Source organism: Oncorhynchus keta, chromosome 26, assembly GCF_023373465.1.
Source record: "Oncorhynchus keta strain PuntledgeMale-10-30-2019 chromosome 26, Oket_V2, whole genome shotgun sequence".
Classification (NCBI taxonomy): domain Eukaryota; kingdom Metazoa; phylum Chordata; class Actinopteri; order Salmoniformes; family Salmonidae; genus Oncorhynchus; species Oncorhynchus keta.
In genome coordinates this window covers 42,042,860-42,065,641 of record NC_068446.1, presented here as the reverse complement: position 1 = coordinate 42,065,641, position 22,782 = coordinate 42,042,860, and the positions used below count along the sequence as shown (strand labels likewise).

General features: G+C 45.4%; 1 protein-coding gene and 1 long non-coding RNA gene across 4 annotated transcripts in view; one reads left to right on the top strand and one right to left on the bottom strand.

The window, feature by feature from the left end:
- Positions 1 to 15,079, bottom strand: part of LOC118359380 (ATP-dependent Clp protease ATP-binding subunit clpX-like, mitochondrial) — a 38,799-nt gene extending 23,720 nt beyond the window's left edge. Inside the window, exons 1-7 of one of the 3 annotated variants that reach the window (XM_052480914.1) lie at positions 14,959 to 15,079; positions 9,703 to 9,771; positions 7,637 to 7,803; positions 6,061 to 6,178; positions 5,731 to 5,885; positions 3,609 to 3,765; positions 437 to 478 (exon numbers count right to left, since the gene is read on the bottom strand). In XM_052480914.1, coding sequence (XP_052336874.1) covers positions 437 to 478; positions 3,609 to 3,765; positions 5,731 to 5,885; positions 6,061 to 6,178; positions 7,637 to 7,803; positions 9,703 to 9,757 — 694 coding nt within the window. In that variant the 5' untranslated portion in view covers positions 9,758 to 9,771; positions 14,959 to 15,079. Of the gene's footprint in view, positions 1 to 436; positions 479 to 3,608; positions 3,766 to 5,730; positions 5,886 to 6,060; positions 6,179 to 7,636; positions 7,804 to 9,702; positions 9,772 to 9,903; positions 10,180 to 10,242; positions 10,523 to 14,958 lie in introns of those variants that run through there. The other 2 variants (XM_052480912.1, XM_052480913.1) reach the window with 2 other exon arrangements.
- A 1,116-nt stretch (positions 15,080 to 16,195) lies between these two features.
- Positions 16,196 to 16,801, top strand: LOC127912121 (uncharacterized). Its single transcript, XR_008080923.1, has 4 exons — positions 16,196 to 16,452; positions 16,486 to 16,551; positions 16,585 to 16,650; positions 16,717 to 16,801. It is a non-coding gene; the product is annotated as an uncharacterized LOC127912121 (long non-coding RNA).
- Positions 16,802 to 22,782: the final 5,981 nt, after the last annotated feature.

Here is a 22,782-nt window from a genome sequence, read left to right as displayed (position 1 = left end):
GTTTTGATCAGTCATGGGAAATAAGTGCTGAAATCTAATTGGCTGCCTATTTCAAAAGATGGAGAACAAATTATGAAGTGTTGGTGCAGGTACAGCCAACTAGTGGAAAAATAATATTATAATAATATTGCGATTTTGTAAAAAATAAAAAAAACGATAAGATATATAGTGTATCATCAAAATAATATCCCGATATGTAACTATCGATTTTTTTTATATTTATATTTATTACACTTAAAATCATAAATGGCAAATTATTTATACAATAATTCATCTAACACACCCGCAAAACAACAAGTCATTGACAACAAGATACTATGAGTTGTCTGTAAACTTTGGCATTTGAGCAATTCTTGAAAATCAAAAAAAGTGACATGTTTAAAATAGCCAATGATACGGAGAAAGCTATGCGAGGAGGACCAATCAAATCACTTACTTGTGAATCTGTACTCATCCTCCCGTCTTCTCGTCTCTAGTTCTATAGAGAGGATGACATCATCATCATTATTATCACTGCAGCCTTGTAAGAGAGTATCAGATTCCACTGTTGATTCTTGTCATTATCATCTTGTTGAAATCCATTATCATCGTCCATTTAAGATGTTGATCGTGGGGGTAAAAGTAAATCATTGAGCAAATGCCAAATGATACAGACGAGAGCACCTTGGAGGTGACTGACATCTGAACAGGAGTTTCAGAACATTCTAGTAAACAGTGGTTAGTTCTTTGTTCATAATAATGAAAGTACAACACTGTTGCCGAATGAAATTCTACTATTCTGAAGTAAGCAAACTTTTAAAATATATATATATTTTTTAAAAGTGTTCAACCAAATGACTAACTGTACTGACCTCGGTGTGAACGAGGCCTGTTTCTAACTAACAGTAGACTGTACTACTGACCTCGGGGTGAACTAGGCCTGTTTCTAACTAACAGTAGACTGTACTACTAACCTCGGTGTGAACGAGGCCTGTTTCTAACTAACAGTAGACTGTACTACTAACCTCGTGGAGTGAGCGAGGCCTGTTTCTAACTAACAGTAGACTGTACTACTAACCTCGTGGAATGAGCGAGGCCTGTTTCTAACTAACAGTAGACTGTACTACTGACCTCGTGGAATGAGCGAGGCCTGTTTCTAACTAACAGTAGACTGTACTACTGACCTCGTGGAATGAGCGAGGCCTGTTTCTAACTAACAGTAGACTGTACTACTGACCTCGGTGTGAACGAGGCCTGTTTCTAACTAACAGTAGACTGTACTACTAACCTCGGTGTGAACGAGGCCTGTTTCTAACTAACAGTAGACTGTACTACTGACCTCGTGGAGTGAGCGAGGCCTGTTTCTAACTAACAGTAGACTGTACTACTGACCTCGGTGTGAACGAGGCCTGTTTCTAACTAACAGTAGACTGTACTACTGACCTCGTGGAATGAGCGAGGCCTGTTTCTAACTAACAGTAGACTGTACTACTGACCTCGGGGTGAACTAGGCCTGTTTCTAACTAACAGTAGACTGTACTACTAACCTCGTGGAATGAACGAGGCCTGTTTCTAACTAACAGTAGACTGTACTACTAACCTCGTGGAATGAGCGAGGCCTGTTTCTAACTAACAGTAGACTGTACTACTGACCTCGGTGTGAACGAGGCCTGTTTCTAACTAACAGTAGACTGTACTACTGACCTCGTGGAATGAGCGAGGCCTGTTTCTAACTAACAGTAGACTGTACTACTAACCTCGTGGAATGAGCGAGGCCCGTTTCTAACGAACAGTAGACTGTACTACTGACCTCGGTGTGAACGAGGCCTGTTTCTAACGAACAGTAGACTGTACTACTAACCTCGGGGTGAACGAGGCCTGTTTCTAACTAACAGTAGACTGTACTACTGACCTCGGTGTGAACGAGGCCTGTTTCTAACTAACAGTAGACTGTACTACTAACCTCGTGGAATGAGCGAGGCCTGTTTCTAACTAACAGTAGACTGTACTACTGACCTCGGTGTGAACGAGGCCTGTTTCTAACGAACAGTAGACTGTACTACTGACCTCGTGGAATGAGCGAGGCCTGTTTCTAACGAACAGTAGACTGTACTACTAACCTCGTGGAATGAGCGAGGCCTGTTTCTAACGAACAGTAGACTGTACTACTGACCTCGGTGTGAACGAGGCCTGTTTCTAACGAACAGTAGACTGTACTACTGACCTCGGTGTGAGCGAGGCCTGTTTCTAACTAACAGTAGACTGTACTACTGACCTCGGTGTGAACGAGGCCTGTTTCTAACTAACAGTAGACTGTACTACTGACCTCGTGGAATGAGCGAGGCCTGTTTCTAACTAACAGTAGACTGTACTACTAACCTCGTGGAATGAGCGAGGCCCGTTTCTAACGAACAGTAGACTGTACTACTGACCTCGGTGTGAACGAGGCCTGTTTCTAACGAACAGTAGACTGTACTACTAACCTCGGGGTGAACGAGGCCTGTTTCTAACTAACAGTAGACTGTACTACTGACCTCGGTGTGAACGAGGCCTGTTTCTAACTAACAGTAGACTGTACTACTAACCTCGTGGAATGAGCGAGGCCTGTTTCTAACTAACAGTAGACTGTACTACTGACCTCGGTGTGAACGAGGCCTGTTTCTAACGAACAGTAGACTGTACTACTGACCTCGTGGAATGAGCGAGGCCTGTTTCTAACGAACAGTAGACTGTACTACTAACCTCGTGGAATGAGCGAGGCCTGTTTCTAACGAACAGTAGACTGTACTACTGACCTCGGTGTGAACGAGGCCTGTTTCTAACGAACAGTAGACTGTACTACTGACCTCGGTGTGAGCGAGGCCTGTTTCTAACTAACAGTAGACTGTACTACTGACCTCGGTGTGAGCGAGGCCTGTTTCTAACTAACAGTAGACTGTACTACTGACCTCGGTGTGAGCGAGGCCTGTTTCTAACTAACAGTAGACTGTACTACTAACCTCGGTGTGAACGAGGCCTGTTTCTAACTAACAGTAGACTGTACTACTAACCTCGTGGAATGAGCGAGGCCTGTTTCTAAATAACGGTAGACTGTACTACTAACCTCGTGGAATGAGCGAGGCCTGTTTCTAACTAACAGTAGACTGTACTACTAACCTCGTGGAATGAGCGAGGCCTGTTTCTAACTAACAGTAGACTGTACTACTAACCTCGTGGAATGAGCGAGGCCTGTTTCTAACTAACAGTAGACTGTACTACTAACCTCGGTGTGAACGAGGCCTGTTTCTAACTAACAGTAGACTGTACTACTGACCTCGTGGAGTGAACGAGGCCTGTTTCTAACTAACAGTAGACTGTACTACTAACCTCGTGGAATGAGCGAGGCCTGTTTCTAACTAACAGTAGACTGTACTACTAACCTCGTGGAATGAGCGAGGCCTGTTTCTAACTAACAGTAGACTGTACTACTGACCTCGTGGAGTGAACGAGGCCTGTTTCTAACTAACAGTAGACTGTACTACTAACCTCGTGGAATGAGCGAGGCCTGTTTCTAACTAACAGTAGACTGTACTACTAACCTCGGTGTGAACGAGGCCTGTTTCTAACTAACAGTAGACTGTACTACTAACCTCGTGGAGTGAGCGAGGCCTGTTTCTCCACCTCCACCTGTCTGCTCCCAGCAGGGATGTTGTTGTAGATTCTCTTGTAGTGATTATACACAGCTACCGCCAGCACTTTCTTTGCATAGGACTGACCCACTACGTACTTGTCCAGGTAGGCATAGATCTGAAAGACAGGTTCATCGACGATAAGACAATATTACGTGGTCATACTTGCTCTTCATGACAAGTCTAACAATACATTAACTGTATCATAATGCATTATAAACTGGGTGGTTCGAGCACTGAATGCTGATTGGCTGACTGCTGTGGTATATCAGACCGTATACCACGTGTATGACAAAACATTTATTTTTACTGCTCTAATTAAGTTGGTAACCAGTTTATAATAGCAATAAGGCACCTCGGGGGTTTGTGGTATATGGCCAATGTACTCCACTTTGCGTCGTCGTGCCTAAGAACAGCCCTTAGCCGTGGTATATTGGCCATATACCACACCTACTCGGAACGTATTGCTTAATGACAGCACCAGGTATACCTGCAGCATTACCATAGTAGTTCCTGTTTAAGGATAATCATTACATCATAGAAACTAGAACCAGTTGTTGTTTGTTGTCGTTGGTGCTCGTACCTTTTTGAGTGGCGGGGGGAGGTTTCTGTGTGGCGGGGGAGGTTTCTGTGTGGCGGGGGAGGTTTCTGTGTGGCGGGGGGAGGGTTCTGTGTGGCTGTGTGGCTGGGGGAGGTTTCTGTGGCGGGGGAGGTTTCTGTGTGGCGGGGGAGGTTTCTGTGTGGCGGGGGAGGTTTCTGTGTGGCGGGGGAGGTTTCTGTGTGGCGGGGGAGGTTTCTGTGTGGCGGGGGAGGTTTCTGTGTGGCGGGGGAGGTTTCTGTGTGGCTGGGGGAGGTTTCTGTGTGGCGGGGGGAGGTTTCTGTGTGGCGGGGGAGGTTTCTGTGTGGCGGGGAGGTTTCTGTGTGGCGGGGGAGGTTTCTGTGTGGCGGGGGAGGTTTCTGTGTGGGGGGGAGGTTTCTGTGTGGCGGGGGGGGAGGGGGGAGGTTTCTGTGTGGCGGGGGAGGTTTCTGTGTGGCTGTGTGGGGGGGAGGTTTCTGTGTGGCGGAGGGGCGGGGGAGGTTTCTGTGTGGCGGGGGAGATTTCTGTGTGGCATTGGCGGGGGAGGTTTCTGTGTGGCGGGGGAGGTTTCTGTGTGGCGGAGGGAGGTTTCTGTGTGGCGGAGGGAGGTTTCTGTGTGGCGGGGGAGGTTTCTGTGTGGCGGGGGAGGTTTCTGTGTGGCGGGGAGGTTTCTGTGTGGGGGGGAGGTTTCTGTGTGGCGGGGGAGGTTTCTGTGTGGCGGGGGAGGGTTTCTGTGTGGCATTGGAGGTTTCTGTGTGGGGGAGGTTTCTGTGTGGCGGGGGAGGTTTCTGTGTGGCGGGGGGAGGTTTCTGTGTGGCGGGGGGAGGTTTCTGTGTGGCGGGGGGAGGTTTCTGTGTGGCGGGGGGGGGTTTCTGTGTGGCGGGGGGGGGGGAGGTTTCTGTGTGGGCGGGGGAGGTTTCTGTGTGGCGTTTCTGTGTGGCGGGGGAGGTTTCTGTGTGGCATGGGGGAGGTTTCTGTGTGGCGGGGGGGGGAGAGGTTTCTGTGTGGCGGGGGGAGGTTTCTGTGTGGACTTGTGGGGGGGAGGTTTCTGTGTGGGGGAGGGGAGGTTTCTGTGTGGCGGGGGAGGTTTCTGTGTGGCGGGGGGAGGTTTCTGTGTGGCGGGGGAGGTTTCTGTGTGGCGGAGGGAGGTTTCTGTGTGGCGGGGGAGGTTTCTGTGTGGCGGGGGGAGGTTTCTGTGTGGCGGGGGAGGTTTCTGTGTGGCGGGGGAGATTTCTGTGTGGCGGGGAGAGATTTCTGTGTGGCGGGGAGAGATTTCTGTGTGAGATTTCTGTGTGGCGGGGGAGGTTTCTGTGTGGCAGGGGAGGCTTCTGTGTGGCAGGGGAGGTTTCTGTGTGTTTCGGGGGGAGGTTTATGTGTGGCGGGGGGAGGTTTATGTGTGGCGGGGGAGGTTTCTGTGTGGCGGGGGAGGTTTCTGTGTGGCGGGGGGGAGGTTTCTGTGTGGCGGGGGAGGTTTCTGTGTGGTGGGGGAGGTTTCTGTGCTCGTACCTTTTTGGGTGGCGGGGGAGGTTTCTGTGCGAAGGCCATTTTGACAGCCTCAGCGGGCGACTCTGCTTCTTTATTCAGGCCCTTCTTAGAGTCCGTCTCAGAGAGAACCACGAAGAAGTGATGGCATTTCTCACACTTCACAAAACGTGTCGACGCTGAAGAGAAACAAACAAAAGTGAGAATATTGAAATGTCTCTTTATCGCGTTTCTGATTTAATAAAAACAGTAGTGACTGTGTGACAAGTCAATCATTTTATACGGATGCTTTTTCTGCAACTGGAGTCTTTAGAAAACACAGCCCATGTGAATGGAGTATCTTTGGGTCCTCACATACAAAGGTCTCCACATGTGTACATGGGTCTCCACATTTGGGACAGTGCAGCTGGTTACCCCCCTTCCCTGATCCACCAGAAGAACCCGCCAATCTCTTTCCTTCACTGATGCTCTTCTGCATATATGATGGACACAAAGGAGAGAGAGATTGTATCATGAAAGCAACACAGCAGAAAAACATAATTTAGACACAGAGGAAACTTGTTTCTATGTACAGTACCTATCACTTATTGAAACCACTGGGGTTATAGCATGTATTACACTTACTCTATGCACACTCCAACACACTACACTGTCTCTCCAACACACCACACCACACTGACTCGCCGACACACCGCGCCGACTCTCCCGACACACCGCGCCGACTCTCCCGACACACCGCGCCGACTCTCCCGACACACCGCGCCGACTCTCCCGACACCGCGCCGACTCTCCCGACACACCGCGCCGACTCTCCCGACACACCGCGCCGACTCTCCCGACACACCGCGCCGACTCTCCCGACACACCGCGCCGACTCTCCCGACACACCGCGCCGACTCTCCCGACACACCGCGCCGACTCTCCCGACACACCGCGCCGACTCTCCCGACACACCGCGCCGACTCTCCCGACACACCGCGCCGACTCTCCCGACACACCGCGCCGACTCTCCCGACACACCGCGCCGACTCTCCCGACACACCGCGCCGACTCTCCCGACACACCGCGCCGACTCTCCCGACACACCGCGCCGACTCTCCGACACACCGATACACTACACTGACACTCGAACAATCTTCAAATTCCGCTGCTGCTTCTCTTCAGGGGCGGCAGCGTAGCCTAGTGGTTAGACCGTTGGACTAGTAACCGGAAGGTTGCGAGTTCAAACCCCCGAGCTGACAAGGTACAAATCTGTCGTTCTGCAGTTAACCCACTGTTCCCAGGCCGTCATTGAAAATAAGAATATGTTCTTAACTGACTTGCCTGGTTAAATAAAGGTACATTTAAAAAAAAAAAAAATTATTATCTATCCTGATCATTTCTACTATCTATTCTATTATCTATTCAGTCATTTCTACTCCTACCTACATTTACATATTAGCGCAATCACTTTGTGTCCCTGCCCATTGACTCGGTACTGGTACTCCTTGTATATTACCTCGTTATTGTTATTGTGTTCCTATTTCCTTTTGCTAATTTTCTTACTTTTAAACACTACATTGTTGGGAAAAGGCTCCTAAGTAAGAAGTAAGCATTTCATGGTAAAGTCTACAGTTGTTGTATTCGGCACATTTTGATTTATTAGAAAGTCTATTCTTGTGCCTTGTCAGGGTTTAGGGTTTAATTCCATTCCAGTTCAGTCATTAAAATTATGGCTGTCATCACTTAGCTTGTTCCAAGATCTGTTTATGCCGTCCTTCCACGTTGTTATGCCATGTTTGGCAATGACCATAGCAGTACGAAACACAGCACAAACTGATCTGGGTCCAAGCTAGTCACCAGTGTGTGATTCATACTTTTTTTTTAAAAATTTAAGAAAGAAAGAAAGGTGTCAAACAGACATGTCACAATCCAGTGGAATCAGGTTTACCTTTCCTCCATCGCCGGATCCATCCTTAGTCGTTCCATCTTTAGAGGCAAAACATACTGCAGTTTCATGGAAGGATCTCACTCGGACTATGCGAGGTAGAGGAGCTTCACGAAAACCCCAACCAGGTCTGCTCAAAGCATAGAGCTGAACCCGAGAACAAGACAGCCCTGTACAACAGAAACACCATGCAACCAAATGTTTTGGCCGGTGTTATAATCCATTAACTTTGACATTTCAAAAAAAAAAACTCGCCCCAAATGTCAACATCAACCATTGGTATAATGGAAATGTAGCTAGCTAGCGTGCCACCTCATGAACGCTGCATTGTGACATGGCACTCAATTTTCTCACACCACCATGTATCATAAATGGATGCAACAGGTGACCCGTTTTCAAAACTTGTGCTGCGTCCGCGTGCTAGTCGGAACTAGGAAAGTCTGACTTGCTAACTGGTTGTAGTTGTACAACGTGCCGCGTTCAACCAGTTATCAAGTCGGGAGAATTCAGTTCACGAGTTCCCGACTATGAACACGGCGTAGTTCACGAGGTCAACATCACATAGCTTCAGCTTATCCACTGAAATAGAGCGAGCTACAGTGCCTTCACGCCATAACTTTTTCCACATTGTTGTTACAGCACGAATTTAAAAATCGATTACATTGATATTTTGTGTCACTGATATACACTCAATAGCCCACAATGTCAGGGTGGAATTAAATTTAGACATTTTTATTTTAAAAAATGTAAAAATTAAAAGCTGAAATCTCTTGAGTCAATCAGTTGATTCAACCCCTTTGTTATGACAAGCCTAAATAAGTTCAGGAGTAAAAATGTGCTTAACAAGTAACATAAGTTGCATGGACTCACTCTGTGTGCAATAATAGCATTTAACGTGATTTTTAAATGACATCCTCATCTCTATACCCCACACATACAATTATCTGTAAGGTCCCTCAGTCCAGCAGTGAATTTCAAGCACAGATTCAACTACAAAGACCAGGGAGGTTTTCCAAAGGTTCGCAAAAAAAATAAGCACACATTGAATGTCCTTTTTGAGCATGGTGAAGTTATTAATTACACTTTGGATGGTGCATCAATATACCCAAATATGAGATTACAGTGTTTTTGTTACATCCTCAGTTGTTACTCCACAATACTAACATAAATGGCAGAGTGAAAATAAAGAGTGCCTTTTTGCAAACATGATGCATTAAGGTAAAACTGCAAAAACATGTAGCAAAGAAATTAACTTCATGTCCTGAATACAAAGCATCATGTTTGGGGCAAATCCAACACAACACATCCACTCTTCATATTTTCAAGCCTGGTGGTAGCTGCATCATGTTATGGGTATGCTTGTCATCAGCAAGGACTAGGGAGTTTTTTTTTAGGATAAAAAGAAACAGAATAGAGCTAAGCACAGGCAAACAGACACTGGGAGACAAATTCAACTTTCAGCAGGACAATAACCTAAAACACAAGGCCAAATATACAATGGAGTTGCTTCCCAACACAACATTGAATGTTTCTGAGGGGCCTAGTTTAGACTTAAAACGGTCTTTGGCAAGACAATCTATGGCAAGACATGAAAATGGCTGTCTAGAATTCATCAACAACTAACTTGACCAAGCTTAAATATTTTTTTAAAAGAATAATGGACAAATATTGCACAATCCAGGTGTGAAAAGCTCTTGGAGACTTACCCAGAAAGACACACAGCTGTAATCGCTGTCAAAGGTGATTCTAACACATATTGACTAAGGGGGTTGAATACTTGAATCTAATCAAGGTTAGTGTTTAATTTAAAAAAAATATTTAAAAAAAGTTAGAATTGTTCTTTGTATTTTGTGTAGATAGTTGACAAAAAAACTTGACAATTCAATCAATTTTAATCTCATATTGTAACAACAGATTGTGGAACAAGTCAAGTGGTGTGAATACTTGGCAACGGCACTGTCATTTGTAGGTTAGCAAGTTAGCTAGCTAGCTAGCAGAAGCGTTTAAAATGTAATGCGAATAAGTAGCTGTAGTTATTACAATTTCTCAAGATTGCGATCTGTTCTTACCTCTCTGTGCCGAATTCAAGAATATCCTCGCGGCCGATGTGCATGGGCAAGACATACTTTAGTCAAGGTCTAGCAAAATAAAAACAATGAAGCAGGATTAGCTAGCATGGATCATCTCGGACAGCTGCTACATTTCACAGGCCACAGCTACAGTACCCTAGCAAAGTTAAACAAATCTGACAAACTAAACTCCTTACTTACAACACAGTTAGCTAGCCATTCGAGTTCACCTGTCAACAGGTAGCTGACGTAGATACGTGCTAACTAGCTATTTATTTAAACAAAATGAACACCCCCTAGAGCCGGTTGGCCTGGCAATGTCTGATTTGGATTGGAGTGGGGCAGCTAGCAACTTAGCAAACGGGGCTAGCGATAGAAAAACAAGTGAGCATTCCGGAAGAGAGGTATAGTTAGCAGGTCAAAGAGAACTAAAACCGTTAAACTGGCAAACTATGTGACATGTTTAAGACGCAAAAAAAAAAAAAAAAGTGTCTTGACAATTTAAAACAAATATATGGTTTGCTAACCAGCTAACGTTACCTGTCGACTCGTAAAAGAGCACGATGGAACCAAAACAAGTCTTGACAGTTTCTTCCGGAGGACAATTCCGTTGACACTGTCACTGTGTATGGTCGCAGGTCAACGGTGTCATACCAATGTCACTGTCCAGATAGCATGTGTAACCCGCTTCAACTCGGACCGATATTAACCCCCCCGTCCCGATACAGGTTGGACGACTGGACCCCTGTGTGATATAACGTTTGATGTTAGCAGGTCAGACAAATTGCAAGACCGAGGCCAGCAACCCCCTCCTCCCTCCCCCTGTGTTATTACGTATTTCAGAACAGTTGTCTGTCTGCGTCAGATAAATCCAAGTCGAGGGGGAAGTGTAAAATGATTATTCCCTTGGATTGGTTTGAGGTCATTTCGTCACATAGGGTCATCTGCTGCCATCTACCGTGAAGGTGATTATTAACTTACTAAACCAGTTTCAGGACGGGACCGTCACAATTCTAGGCCTACTTTTCTTCTATAATGTACTGTATGTAGTGCGTTCTATTCTGAATTCAAGAGGAAATAAATGTGGAAGACTACTGTGCTGTTGTGGTGCACACTATCAGCTGAGCCTAAAGGGATTGTAGTACTCTGTCTGCATGAAACATGCTTATGGTGACATTTGTCATTACACCTCTGCTGTCTTCAATCAAGATCTCAGCGATCACTGCCTCATTGCCTGCATCCGTAATGGGTCAAACGAACTCCACTCATCACTGTCAAACGGTCCCCAAAACACTTCAGCGAGCAGGCCTTTCTAATCGACCTGTCCGGGGTATCCTGGAAGGATATTGATCTCATCCCGTCAGTAGAGGATGCCTAGTTATTTTTTTTAAAATGCCTTCCTAACCATCTTAAATAAGCATGCCTCATTCAAGAAATTTAGAACCAGGAACAGATATAGCCCTTGGTTCTCCCCAGACCTGACTGCCCTTAACCAACACAAAAACATCCTATGGCGTTCTGCATTAGCATCGAACAGCCCCTGTGATATGTAGCTTTTCAGGGAAGCTAGAAACCATTATACACAGGCAGTTAGAAATGCCAAGGCAGAAATTTGCTTCCTGCAACACTAACTCAAAAAAGTTCTGGGACACTATAAAATCCATAGAGAATAAGAACACCTCCTCCCAGCTGCCCACTGCACTAAAGATAGGAAACACTGTCACCACTGATAAATCCACTATAATTGAGAATTTCAATAAGCATTTTTCTACGGCTGGCCATGCTTTCCACCTGGCTACCCCTACCCCGGTCAACAGCACTGCACCCCCCATAGCAACTTGCCCAAGCCTTCCCCATTTCTCCTTCTCCCAAATCCAGTCAGCTGATGTTCTGAAAGAGCTGCAAAATCTGGACCCCTACAAATCAGCCGGGCTAGACAATCTGGACCCTTTCTTTCTAAAATGATCTGCCGAAATTGTTGCCACCCCTATTACTAGCCTGTTCAACCTCTCTTTCGTGTCGTCTGAGATTCCCAAAGATTGGAAAGCAGCTGCAGTCATCCCCCTCTTCAAAGGGGGGGACACTCTTGACCCAAACTGCTACAGACCTATATCTATCCTACCCTGCCTTTCTAAGGTCTTCGAAAGCCAAGTCAACAAACAGATTACCGACCATTTCGAATCTCACAATACCTTCTCTGCTATGCAATCTGGTTTCAGAGCTGGTCATGGGTGCACCTCAGCCACGCTCAAGGTCCTAAACGATATCTTAACCGCCATCGATAAGAAACATTACTGTGCAGCCGTATTCATTGATCTGGCCAAGGCGTTCGACTCTGTCAATCACCACATCCTCATCGGCAGACTCGACAGCCTTGGTTTCTCAAATGATTGCCTCGCCTGGTTCACCAACTACTTCTCTGATAGAGTTCAGTGTGTCAAATCGGAGGGTCTGCCGTCCGGACCTCTGGCAGTCTCTATGGGGGTGCCACAGGGTTCAATTCTTGGACCGACTCTCTTCTCTGTATACATCAATGATGTTGCTCTTGCTGCTGGTGAGTCTCTGATCCACCTCTACGCAGACGACACCATTCTGTATACCTCTGGCCCTTCTTTGGACACTGTTAACAACCCTCCAGGCAAGCTTCAATGCCATACAACTCTCCTTCCGTGACGTTCAATTGCTCTTAAATACAAGTAAAACTAAATGCATGCTCTTCAACCGATCGCTGCCTGCACCTGCCCGCCTGTCCAACATCACTACTCTGGACGGCTCTGACTTAGAATACACCCTACTCAACAAATTGGATGCAGTTTATCAAAGTGCCATCCGTTTTGTCACCAAAGCCCCATATACTACCCACCATTGCGACCTGTACGCTCTCGTTGGCTGGCCCTCGCTTCATACTCTTCGCCAAACCCACTGGCTCCATGTCATCTACAAGACCCTGCTAGGTAAAGTCCCCCCTTATCTCAACTCGCTGGTCAGTATTCAACCCCTTTGTTATGGCAAGCCTAAATAAGTTCAAGAGTAACAATATGCTTAACAAGTCACATAATAAGTTGCACTATGTGGGCAATAATAGTGTATAACATGATTTTTAAATGACTATCTCATCTCTGTACCCCCACACATAAAATTATCTGTAAGTCGAGAAGTGAATTTCGAACACAGATTCAACCACAAAAAAACAGGAAGGTTTTCCGATGCCTCGCAAAGAAGGGTAGATGGGTAAAACACTTTTATCCCTTTGAGGATGGTCAAGTTATGAATAATACTTTGGATGGTGTATAAATACACCCAGTCACTACAAAGATACAGGCGTCCTTCCTAACTTAGTTGCCAAAGAGGATGGAAACCGGCTCAGAGATTTCACCATGAGGCCAATTGTGACTTTAAAACAGTTACATAGTTTAATGGCTTGGATAGGAGAACACAGAGATCAACGACATTGTAGTTACTCCACAATACTACCTGTTATGTATGGAACGACATGCTGTTCGTCGTACTGTACGTTGTTTCTGGTTTACGACAGTGTGCAGCTTTATGGATGAACGAATGGGTTGTCAGAATGAGTGTCAGATGTCATTTAACGACAGTGTGATGTACGATGTGAAACAGTGTGCAGCTTTATGGATGAACGAATGGGTTGTCAGAATGAGTGTTCAGATGTCATTTAACGACATGGTGTGATGTACAATGTGAAACTGTGCAGATGTGCCTTTGACAGCTAAGCAAGATATAACAATGGCGACGAAGATGGTGTGATGTACAATGTGAAACTGTGCAGATGTGCCTTTGACAGCTAAGCAAGATATAACAATGGCGACGAAGATGGTGTGATGTACAATGTGAAACTGTGCAGATGTGCCTTTGACAGCTAAGCAAGATATAACAATGGCGACGAAGATGGTGTGATGTACAATGTGAAACTGTGCAGATGTGCCTTTGACAGCTAAGCAAGATATAACAATGGCGACGAAGATGGCTGAATTCAGCTTTACCACCACCAGCGCCATTCCTCGCCGTGTCTGGCGAAACCTCCAGTCCCTGTGGAATAACTGTCTTGAACGTTTTAACACTTTTCTAGAATCTATGGACTTTTCTAGAATCTCCGACATGCAGGAGGACAGTGCTGCTCCTTCACTGCCTCAGTACAGAGGATTTTCAGAGCGCTTGGATCAGCTCAAAATATCTCCAGTCACAGTTGGAGGCAGGTATCAGTGAGCCAGTCAACGCTGCCCCCTGAATTACAAACCTGGTCATCCAAGACCTGTGTGGATCTCTGTGCCGTGAACAAGGCTGTTGTCCCAGATAAGTCCCCCTTGCCTACAGCCGAGGAGCTGACCTCACAATTTCATGGTTCCACAGTCTCCGCGAAGCTCGACCTGCGTCAGGGTTATCTTCAGGTGCCCCTCCACCCTGCCAGCAGAGACCTCACAGCCTTTGTCAAAACATGCTGGTGTGTTCAGATACACACACATCCCTTTTTGGACTTAGCTCCGCCCACAGCTGCTTCCAGAAGGTGATGAGCACCATCCTCGCTGGGGTGGCAGTCTATTTGGACGACATCCCTGATCTCCACATCCATCACCATCGATCTTTAAAGCTTTTTTAGGACTGTAATTTCCTCCTCATATCGTACAATATGTGTGTCTCCTCTAGACAACAAGGCCAAGGTTATTAATGGATTCAAGACGAGGTCTCAGCTTTTAGTATAAGATAGAGGACGCGTTAATAACAAACACAGATCATCTGTTATGGTCTAACTTGGCAAACATAATGGTTTCATCGCTATCCGAAGACATTTTGACCCACACTTCATTCTCGTCTGCGGCAAACTTGAAATATATCTTGGAGTTATTGAAAGAGATGTGTCAGATTGTGGTAGAGGGCATTCTCAATAGCGCAGTTCACGCTAGCGAAGGTTGCATGGTGTTTCCTCCGACAAATTGGTGCGGCTGGCTTCCGGGTTGGATGCTCGCTGTGTTAAGTGCGGCTTGGTTGGGTTGTGTATCTGAGGACGCATGACTTTCAACCTTCGTCTCTCCCGAGCCCGTACGGGAGTTGTAGCGACAAGATAGTAGCTACGAGCAATTGTATACCACGAAATTGGGGAGAAAAAGGGGGTAAAATGTTTTTTTTTTTTTAAATATATATATATAGGTCCAGTTATAACAACTTAACAAGTTATAATGCTTTATACATGTAATCTCTTATGTCAACATTGACAACATCAAAAAAAAAAGCGCTTACATTTCACAACTTTGGAGTTCCTTGCATTGTGGCAATACATTGATCCACATTGTAAACGGTAGGTCCACAGCCCTGGTAGAATTTCCTGATGTCAATGGTCTTGCTGCTCGGTAAGGATGTAATGCTCTTGTACTCTTGGACAACCCGACCTGAAGCACAAATGCAAATGGATAAATGGCACTAAATAACACATTTACAGTATATCACTATATGCCCACCCCCAAAAAAAAAATCTGCCAAAGGTACTTGAACAGTGTTTCAGCCATCCAAATATAGTAATCATTCACCTGGACTGCATCTTGCATCCAGACACCCAAATGTAGTTTCCATTTTAGTTACATTTCTAGAGCATGTTATGTTTTTGATAATGCATTCTATGGTTATGAAATGAAAATATGGATAGAATAGAACTACAATTTAGATGCAATGTTTGAAATGGCATGAAACACCTTTAAATATACACTTCAATATTTTCTGCTGAGGGGGGGGCTCGTGAGCAAAAGTTTCAAGGTAAACACAAACTAGTGCAGTCAGGGAGGGCCTCTAGAACTAGGTCACCACAGTCAGGGAGGGCCTACAGAACTAGATCACCACAGTCAGGGAGGGCCTACAGAACAAGGTCACCACAGTCAGGGAGGGCCTACTGAACTAGGTCACCACAGTCAGGGAGGGCCTACTGAACAAGGTCACCACAGTCAGGGATGGCCTCTAGAACAAGGTCACCACAGTCAGGGAGGGCCTACTGAACAAGGTCACCACAGTCAGGAGGGCCTCTAGAACAAGGTCACCACAGTCTGGGAGGGCCTCTAGAACAAGGTCACCACAGTCAGGGAGGGCCTACAGAACAAGGTCACCACAGTCAGGGAGGGCCTACAGTCAGGGAGGGCCTACTGAACAAGGTCACCACAGTCAGGGAGGGCCTACTAGAACAAGGTCACCACAGTCAGGGAGGGCCTCTAGAACAAGGTCACCACAGTCAAGGAGGGCCTACAGAACTAGGTCACCACAGTCAGGGAGGGCCTACTGAACAAGGTCACCACAGTCAGGGAGGGCCTACTGAACTAGGTCACCACAGTCAGGGAGGGCCTACTGAACAAGGTCACCACAGTCAGGGAGGGCCTACAGAACAAGGTCACCACAGTCAGGGAGGGCCTACAGAACAAGGTCACCACAGTCAGGGAGGGCCTACTGAACAAGGTCACCACAGTCAGGGAGGGCCTACTGAACTAGGTCACCACAGTCAGGGAGGGCCTACTGAACAAGGTCACCACAGTCAGGGAGGGCCTACTGAACAAGGTCACCACAGTCAGGGAGGGCCTACAGAACAAGGTCACCACAGTCAGGGAGGGCCTACAGAACAAGGTCACCACAGTCAAGGAGGGCCTACAGAACTAGGTCACCACAGTCAGGGAGGGCCTACAGAACAAGGTCACCACAGTCAGGGAGGGCCTCTAGAACAAGGTCACCACAGTCAGGGAGGGCCTACTGAACAAGGTCACCACAGTCAGGGAGGGCCTACTGAACAAGGTCACCACAGTCAGGGAGGGCCTACAGAACTAGGTCACCACAGTCAGGGAGGGCCTCTAGAACAAGGTCACCACAGTCAGGGAGGGCCTACTGAACAAGGTCACCACAGTCAGGGAGGGCCTCTAGAACAAGGTCACCACAGTCAGGGAGGGCCTACTGAACAAGGTCACCACAGTCAGGGAGGGCCTACTGAACAAGGTCACCACAGTCAGGGAGGGCCTACTGAACAAGGTCACCACAGTCAGGGAGGGCCTACAGAACAAGGTCACCACAGTCAGGGAGGGCCTACTGAACAAGGTCACCACAGTCAGGGAGGGCCTACTGAACTAGGTCACCACAGTCAGGGAGGGCCTACTGAACTAGGTCACCACAGTCAGGGAGGGCCTACTGATATAGTGAGACATGTGCTGAATCAGAGGACAAAATTCGAGCTGTTTTCTGAGGAGCTACAATTGGATCGACAGGTTGAGCTGGAATGTTCAACACCGGTCTGGGGAATCAGGGGGCACTAGTGGTGCCAATAGTGGGGCCAATGGAACCAGACCCGGGCCAATTGTAGTAAAATTCTTCAGGTTCAAGGATAAGCTTGCAGCCCTTGAAAAATCCAATCGCCTTAAAAGGGTCTTTCCTCTTCATCAATGAGGATTTCTCTGATTCAGTCCGTCAAAGAAGAAAGGAACTAATACCGGCCATGAAGGCTACAAGAGAACGAGGTGACATAGTATATCTGAGGTATGACAAATTGATTGTTCACTGTCCCTCCCAAGGAGTAAGGAGGAGCGACCCCCCCCCCACACACACACACACACAGCCTGAGTTTGTCTCTCTCAGATTACAACTGCCGAGTCATGTTTGGATATATAAATACTTATATTTACCAAAGAAGGGTATGCAGTTTAAGGAACAAAATACATGACATATGCTGTCTAGTGCAGTCAAACAATATTAATGTATCGGCAATATCAGAGACTCGCTTGGACTCTACTTTTGACGATGCTGAGATCTCTATACATGGATATAATATGTTCAAGAGGGACAGAAATAGATATGGGGGTTGAGTTGCAGTTTACATACAGAGTCATACTCCAGCAAAACAATGTAAGGACTTAATGTTGAATAGATTAGAGGCGCTATGGGTATAGGTGCATTGACCACATTCGAAACCAATACTAGTTGGTTTCTGCTATAGGCCACCTAGTGCTGATGTTATATATTTTGATGGAATTTGTGAAATGCTGGATAAGGTATCTGATGAAAATAGGGAAATGTATTTCTGGGGCGATGTGAATATTTTTATTTTTTAACACCAACTGTCCAATGAGAAATAAACTTTTGTTCTGTTACATACTGTAGATCCAACAGGACCCAATTCCTTTTGTTCTGTTGCATTCTGTAGATCCAACAGGACCCAATTCCTTTTGTTCTGTTACATACTGTAGATCCAACAGGACCCAATTCATTTTGTTCTGTTACATTCTGTAGATCCAACAGGACCCAATTAATTTTGTTCTGTAACATACTGTAGATCCAACAGGATCCAATTCCTTTTGTTCTGTTACATACTGTAGATCCAACAGGACCCAATTAATTTAGTTCTGTAACATACTGTAGATCCAACAGGATCCAATTCCTTTTGTTCTGTTACATACTGTAGATCCAACAGGACCCAATTAATTTTGTTCTGTAACATACTGTAGATCCAACAGGATCCAATTCATTTTGTTCTGTTACATACTGTAGATCCAACAGGACCCAATTCCTTTTGTTCTGTTACATAATGTAGATCCAACAGGACCCAATTCCTTTTGTTCTGTTACATACTGTAGATCCAACAGGACCCAATTCATTTTGTTCTGTTACATACTGTAGATCCAACAGGACCCAATTCATTTTGTTCTGTTACATACTGTAGATCCAACAGGACCCAATTCATTTTGTTCTGTTACATACTGTAGATCCAACAGGACCCAATTCATTTTGTTCTGTTACATACTGTAGATCCAACAGGGCCCAATTCCTTTTGTTCTGTTACATACTGTAGATCCAACAGGACCCAATTCCTTTTGTTCTGTTACATACTGTAGACCCAACAGGACCCAATTAATTTTGTTCTGTTACATACTGTAGATCCAACAGGACCCAATTCCTTTTGTTCTGTTACATACTGTAGATCCAACAGGATCCAATTCCTTTTGTTCTGTTACATACTGTAGATCCAACAGGATCCAATTCCTTTTGTTCTGTTACATACTGTAGATCCAACAGGACCCAATTAATTTTGTTCTGTAACATACTGTAGATCCAACAGGACCCAATTCCTTTTGTTCTGTTACATACTGTAGATCCAACAGGACCCAATTCCTTTTGTTCTGTTACATACTGTAGATCCAACAGGACCCAATTCCTTTTGTTCTGTTACATACTGTAGATCCAACAGGACCCAATTCATTTTGTTCTGTTACATACTGTAGATCCAACAGGACCCAATTCCTTTTGTTCTGTTACATACTGTAGATCCAACAGGACCCAATTCCTTTTGTTCTGTTACATACTGTAGATCCAACAGGACCCAATTCCTTTTGTTCTGTTACATACTGTAGATCCAACAGGACCCAATTCCTTTTGTTCTGTTACATACTGTAGATCCAACAGGACCCAATTCCTTTTGTTCTGTTACATACTGTAGATCCAACAGGACCCAATTCCTTTTGTTCTGTTACATACTGTAGATCCAACAGGACCCAATTCCTTCTGTTCTGTTACATACTGTAGATCCAACAGGACCCAATTCCTTTTGTTCTGTTACATACTGTAGATCCAACAGGACCCAATTCCTTTTGTTCTGTTACATACTGTAGATCCAACAGGATCCAATTCATTTTAAGTGTGCGTTCTCTAATTCTCTCCTTCTTTCTTTCTCTCTCTCGGAGGACCTGAGCCCTAGGACCATGCCTCAGGACTACCCGACATGATGACTCCTTGCTGTCCCCAGTCCACCTGCCGTGCTGCTGCTCCAGTTTCAACTGGCCTGGGCCCTAGGACCATGCCCCAGGACTACCTGACATGACCTCCTTGCTGTCCCCAGTCCACCTGGCCACAGTTTACTAGGACCATGCCCCAGGACTACCTGACATGACGACTCCTTGCTGTCCCCAGTCCACCTGGCCATGCTGCTGCTCCAGTTTCAACTGGCCTGGGCCCTAGGACCATGCCCCAGGACTACCTGACATGACGACTCCTTGCTGTCCCCAGTCCACCTGGCCATGCTGCTGCTCCCGTTTCAACTGACCTGAGCCCTAGGACCATGCCCCAGGACTACCTGACATGACGGCTCCTCGCTGTCCCCAGTCCACCTGGCCATGCTGCTGCTCCCGTTTCAACTGACCTGAGCCCTAGGACCATGCCCCAGGACTACCTGACATGACGACTCCTTGCTGTCCCCAGTCCACCTGCCATGCTGCTGCTCCAGTTTCAACTGTTCTGCCTTACTATTATTCGACCATGCTGGTCATTTATGAACATTTGAACATCTTGGCCATGTTATGTTATAATCTCCACCCGGCACAGCCAGAAGAGGACTGGCCACCCCACATAGCCTGGTTCCTCTCTAGGTTTCTTCCTAGGTTTTGGCCTTTCTAGGGAGTTTTTCCTAGCCACCGTGCTTCTACACCTGCATTGCTTGCTGTTTGGGGTTTTAGGCTGGGTTTCTGTACAGCACTTTGAGATATCAGCTGATGTACGAAGGGCTATATAAATACATTTGATTTGATTTGATTTGATTTTGTTCTGTTACATACTGTAGATCCAACAGGACCCAATTCATTTTGTTATGTTACATACTGTAGATCCAACAGGACCCAATTCATTTTGTTCTGTTACATACTGTAGATCCAACAGGACCCAATTCATTTTGTTCCGTTACATACTGTAGATCCAACAGGACCCAATTCATTTTGTTCTGTTACATACTGTAGATCCAACAGGACCCAATTCCTTTTGTTCTGTTACATACAGTGCCTTGCGAAAGTATTCGGCCCCCTTGAACTTTGCGACCTTTTGCCACATTTCAGGCTTCAAACAAAGATATAAAACTGTATTTTTTTGTGAAGAATCAACAACAAGTGGGACACAATCATGAATTGGAACGACATTTATTGGATATTTCAAACTTTTTTAACAAATCAAAAACTGAAAAATTGGGCGTGCTAAATTATTCAGCCCCTTTACTTTCAGTGCAGCAAACTCTCTCCAGAAGTTCAGTGAGGATCTCTGAATGATCCAATGTTGACCTAAATGACTAATGATGATAAATACAATCCACCTGTGTGTAATCAAGTCTCCGTATAAATGCACCTGCACTGTGATAGTCTCAGAGGTCTGTTAAAAGCGCAGAGAGCATCATGAAGAATAAGGAACACACCAGGCAGGTCCGAGATACTGTTGTGAAGAAGTTTAAAGCCGGATTTGGATACAAAAATATTTCCCAAACTTTAAACATCCCAAGGATCACTGTGCAAGCGATAATATTGAAATGGAAGGAGTATCAGACCACTGCAAATCTACCAAGACCTGGCCGTCCCTCTAAACTTTCAGCTCATACAAGGAGAAGACTGATCAGAGATGCAGCCAAGAGGCCTATGATCACTCTGGATGAACTGCAGAGATCTACAGCGGAGGTGCGAGACTCTGTCCATAGGACAACAATCAGTCGTATATTGCACAAATCTGGCCTTTATGGAAGAGTGGCAAGAAGAAAGCCATTTCTTAAAGATATCCATAAAAAGTGTTGTTTAAAGTTTGCCAAAAGCCACCTGGGAGACACAACAAACATGTGGAAGAAGGTGCTCTGGTCAGATGAAACTAAAATTGAACATTTTGGCAACAATGCAAAACGTTATGTTTGGCGTAAAAGAAACACAGCTCATCACCCTGAACACACCATCCCCACTGTCAAACATGGTGGTGGCAGCATCATGGTTTGGGCCTGCTTTTCTTCAGCAGGGACAGGGAAGTTGGTTAAAATTGATGGGAAGATGGATGGAGCCAAATACAGGACTATTCTGGAAGAAAACCTGATGGAGTCTGCAAAAGACCTGAGACTGGGACGGAGATTTGTCTTCCAACAAGACAATGATCCAAAACATAAAGCAAAATCTACAATGGAATGGTTCAAAAATAAACATATCCAGGTGTTAGAATGGCCAAGTCAAAGTCCAGACCTGAATCCAATCGAGAATCTGTGGAAAGAACTGAAAACTGTTGTTCACAAATGCTCTCCATCCAACCTCACTGAACTCGAGCTGTTTTGCAAGGAGGAATAGGAAAAAATGTCAGTCTCTCGATGTGCAAAACTGATAGAGACATACCCCAAGCGACTTACAGCTGTAATCGCAGCAAAAGGTGGCGCTACAAAGTATTAACTTAAGGGGGCTGAATAATTTAGCACGCCCAATTTTTCAGTTTTTGAAATGTTAAAAAAGTTTGAAATATACAATAAATGTCGTTCCACTTCATGATTGTGTCCCACTTGTTGTTGATTCTTCACAAAAAAATACAGTTTTATATCTTTATGTTTGAAGCCTGAAATGTGGCAAAAGGTCGCAAAGTTCAAGGGGGCCGAATACTTTCGCAAGGCACTGTACTGTAGATCCAACAGGAACTTGATCTAAAAGACAGAAAGAAAAGAGGAAAAGTGGGATCAAATTACAATAACAACTTAACCATTAGCTTCAGTTCACTTTTCTAAGGGTAATCAGTTCCCACTCGGCAAAAACTGGTTGAATCAATGTTGTTTCCACGTCATTTCAACCCCCAAAAATCGAACACATTGACGTTGAATCAATGTGGAACACTGATTAGATTTGCAAAAAGTAATCAACGTAAGGGAATTTTGTCTTTCTTTCATTGAGCTTTTAATCTAAATCCAATTAGTGGTTTGACTTTAATTTCCTGAGTCACTTTACATTTCTTCAGCCAAGTAGGTCCCTCTGTAGTTGAGCCAAGGCCCAGGGGATATGGGTATGAGTATGGCAGAGAGAACCAAGCCACGGAATGAGTCCCAAATGACACCCTACTCCCTAATTAGGGCACTACTTTTGACCATGAGCCCTATGGGCCCTGATCAAAAGTAGTGCACTATTTATGAATTAGGGTGTCATTGAGCACCACTGCACATAGTTTCCCCATGACATGCCGTTCAGAAAAAGGCTCCGGCTGTGAATGGAACCCAACTTCCTATAGTGCAATTTGGATTGAGATTACTCTTGGCATAGGCCCGGACATTTATATAGGCTGGAC